At 39.3% G+C, this 3223-nt stretch overlaps 1 protein-coding gene across 2 annotated transcripts in view; it reads right to left on the bottom strand.

Moving 5' to 3' along the window:
* LOC107097876 overlaps positions 1-2801 on the bottom strand; it is a 7439-nt gene extending 4638 nt beyond the window's left edge. The window contains exons 1-2 of one of the 2 annotated variants that reach the window (XM_015395209.1): positions 2783-2801; positions 2202-2714 (exon numbers count right to left, since the gene is read on the bottom strand). In XM_015395209.1, coding sequence (XP_015250695.1) covers positions 2202-2641 — 440 coding nt within the window. In that variant the 5' untranslated portion in view covers positions 2642-2714; positions 2783-2801. The other variant, XM_015395208.1, reaches the window with a different exon arrangement.
* Between the last annotated feature and the right edge of the window lie 422 nt (positions 2802-3223).

Below are 3223 nucleotides of genomic sequence, written 5' to 3'. Positions count from 1 at the left end.
GGCCTCAGCAGATGGCCGATCACACTGAGCCTGGTTCTGCTGGAGGTTTCTTCCTGTTAAAAGGGAGTTTTTCCTCTCCACTGTCGCTACAAGTATGCTTAATGTGAGGGATTACATCCGAGTCAATGAGTCGATGCAATCAGCTGGTTTTCCTTAGATAGAAAACTTTGTATCAATTTGACTGTATGATCTGGTGAACTGTAAAGTGCCTTGAGATGACATGTGTTGTGAATTCGCACTATATAAATAAACTAAATTGAATTGAATTCCACAGTTAGTACAGGAATCTACCAGGACACTGAATAACTTCAACTCCCCTCTGCTCACAGGCTTACTAGAACTGTGATTTCATTTTTCATCTGGACCTGGGACCAGCCCACACTGCCAAAGGTACAATAAGCTGGTCCACTGAGCCCGGTTCCCTGTTCCTGCCTGGACAGCAGACTTATCTGAACAAAACCTCATAGAGAAACTATGGAGGAGGGTGCAGGAGGGAAGACGAGAAACACCAGAACCGCTGATGATCTGAAGGTCGCTATCAAAGCTTCTACTGGACCTCATCAGAACCTCATCAGAACTTTGGCTGATCTCCTCCATGTCACGCTGCATTAATGTAGTAATTCAGGCAGAAGGAGCTTAAATGGAAAATATTTGTATATATATAGTTTTGTTTTAATAGAGCTGTAAGGTGGTTCTCTATCAGAAATTGGCATGTTTTAGAGTCTGTGCAATGTTGGTCTACGGTGAGTATTTATTGGATTCATTAACCAAATTAGGTGGGGATTATTTCAATAATTGATCATTCAAAGTTAATCTGAATCATCATTCCAGTCCTAATTGAATTCACAGTAATGAACAAACTGTTCAGAAGTTTGGCTAAGTTATTGAACTTTATTGGTGTTCTAGTTTTCCTAGACACTGAACTTTGTTTTTTCTTAATCTTTAGGCAATACCTATAGAGCGTCCTTTATGCAGAACCTCTATTTAGGCTTCTTCAGACTCTCTGCTTCCATGTTGGACCACAGCAGTTACACTCATCTTAAAATCATTACTTTACACCTGCAGAAACGGTTTCATTTATAATATAGTAAGATGCATCTAGGATCATTTTATCTTTCTGCAGAGCATATAGAGACATTTCTGTACAATCGGTTGTGCAATTAGTGGACGTCTTTTGGCTGCAGTAGATCCGCCGTAGGTCAGTTCTGTCAGTGGGAGGTAAAACTTCTGGGGATTAACCTGCTGTAGCAGATGGCTACAGACAGCAAAACCGAGCAGGATATTTTAGGACTGCTGCAGCCTTTCACAGTAGGATGCATGGAAATGTTCCCATATCCAAACACAGGTGGCAGTATTGTTGATTAGTGTTTTAAATTTTAAACTAAGGGTTTAAATCATACTTAGCCTATGATCTAAAAGAACAAACTTTTTTTTTTTAGCAAAAACAAACATTCAAAGATCAAAAGCAAAGAGGAAGTCTTATAAATATTTCTGCTGATTGAACATTTGCATGTGATAAAAAAAAAAAAACACAAAATCATCAGAGGCGGGAAGTAAAATTTCTGAGTATTTATGGCCTAAATTCTGACTCTAAACAAGGCTTTGACTAATTAAACACATGCATCTAAGGCACACCAAAGGATAAATTGAGTGTATCAATCCATTAAATATTAACTTTTTTTTTTATCATGTTTTATTTATTGAAAAAGCAACAATGCCCCACATCGATCTTGATTTATTTTATGCCTTTCATTCGATTTAATAAAAAAAATAATAAAATCATTAGCAGAGCTGTAGGGAACTGTTTGTTTTTTGTTTTTTTGCGTTAAAAGTAATAGTTGTATCCAAAAATCATAATAACCATGTTTTAGAGCAGAATCCTAATTTCTGCAAGCAGCACAGTAACTTCCATCAGAAAGAACCACATAAACCTTAAAACAGTCATTATAAGTAAAACATTTTTAAACTAAGAGTATTAACCTTTAATTTAAGTAGGTAAATAAGATAATATGCATTTGAAAACAGACAATGCAATTGTTTTTTCTTTTTTTAGATTTAGATTGTCTTGTTCATTGGCAAAGTGTCTCACTTCCCTCTTCAATTCAAGACAAAAGGCACTTATTTTAAGAAAAAAATGACTTCTTTTATTTTATTTTATTTATTTTTTTGCAGTGTGCTCACACTGACTCAGCTGTTCTCACCTCTGGATCATTTTCTTCCCCTCAGACCTGGAGCACCGCAGCTCCTTCACAGCCGGACCCCCGGTGGGCCCCCGGCTGTGGAGGGTCGGGTTGGCATCAGCCTGCCTCACAGAGCTGGAGGCCCTCCGGCGCCCCGGCTCTGTTCCGGTGCTTCTTTCCGCGGGTTTGGCTCCCGATGGTTTGGGGGCTAAGGATGCGGACCTGACTCTCTTCTCGCAGGTCAGTTTGCACTCCTGGGCCCCTGTGTTTGATACTGTGGGGCCCCTCTGGCTCTTGTCCCGCTGGTGCGGGCCCCTGGAGCAGCTTGACGCGCGGGTTTTACGCACGGAGGGCGCTTGAAGCTGACCGCCTGCCCGGCTGCAGGCTGCTGTCGGCCTCACAGGTTTGTTCTTCTTCGACACCTCCGCTGGTTTGGGCTTCAGGATCATCGTTGAAGGCATTTTTAATTAAATACAATCTGTTTGGATCCAAATCTGATTTGACTCGGAAGAAGCTTCATTTCCATGCTGCCACCTTAAGAAAAAAAAATCTTTAAACAAAACAACAAAAATAAACACATAAATCTTTCTACTTTGTTTAACCTCTTGATCCTGTTGCTATGGAGCTGGCTCCCTGGCAACCCCACGGTCAAGTCCAACAGACAGGACAGGAAACAAACTTCACAGACCTTCACAATAAAAGCATTCCCTTTCCTGCAAAACCCCGAAAAACCCCGATTTTTAAAGAAACTTGAAAACATCTCGGATCAAATTGGAGTTTAGATAAAATACATCCACACTTTTATCTCAAATATTAAAACCTAAAAATGTAAACAGTAGATACAACTTAGGATGTGAGGAAAGTATTGCCTTTCACATAAATGTTGTTTATAGGCCTGTCTAGCTATATGCTTATATAAATACATAGAATAGAATAAAATAGAATAGAATATTAGGCATTAGGTAGAATAGCCCAAAGTATACTTTAGTAAGTGAGTAGCACTATGTAAATGTTTTGTTTACTTAAGTTAAAATAATAAGTAG

The sequence above is a fragment of the Cyprinodon variegatus genome, unplaced genomic scaffold (assembly GCF_000732505.1).
Source record: "Cyprinodon variegatus isolate N-32 unplaced genomic scaffold, C_variegatus-1.0 Scaffold730, whole genome shotgun sequence".
Taxonomy (NCBI): Eukaryota; Metazoa; Chordata; class Actinopteri; order Cyprinodontiformes; family Cyprinodontidae; genus Cyprinodon; species Cyprinodon variegatus.
Note: the sequence above shows the minus strand (reverse complement) of the source record. Positions and strands in the feature narration are given on the sequence as shown.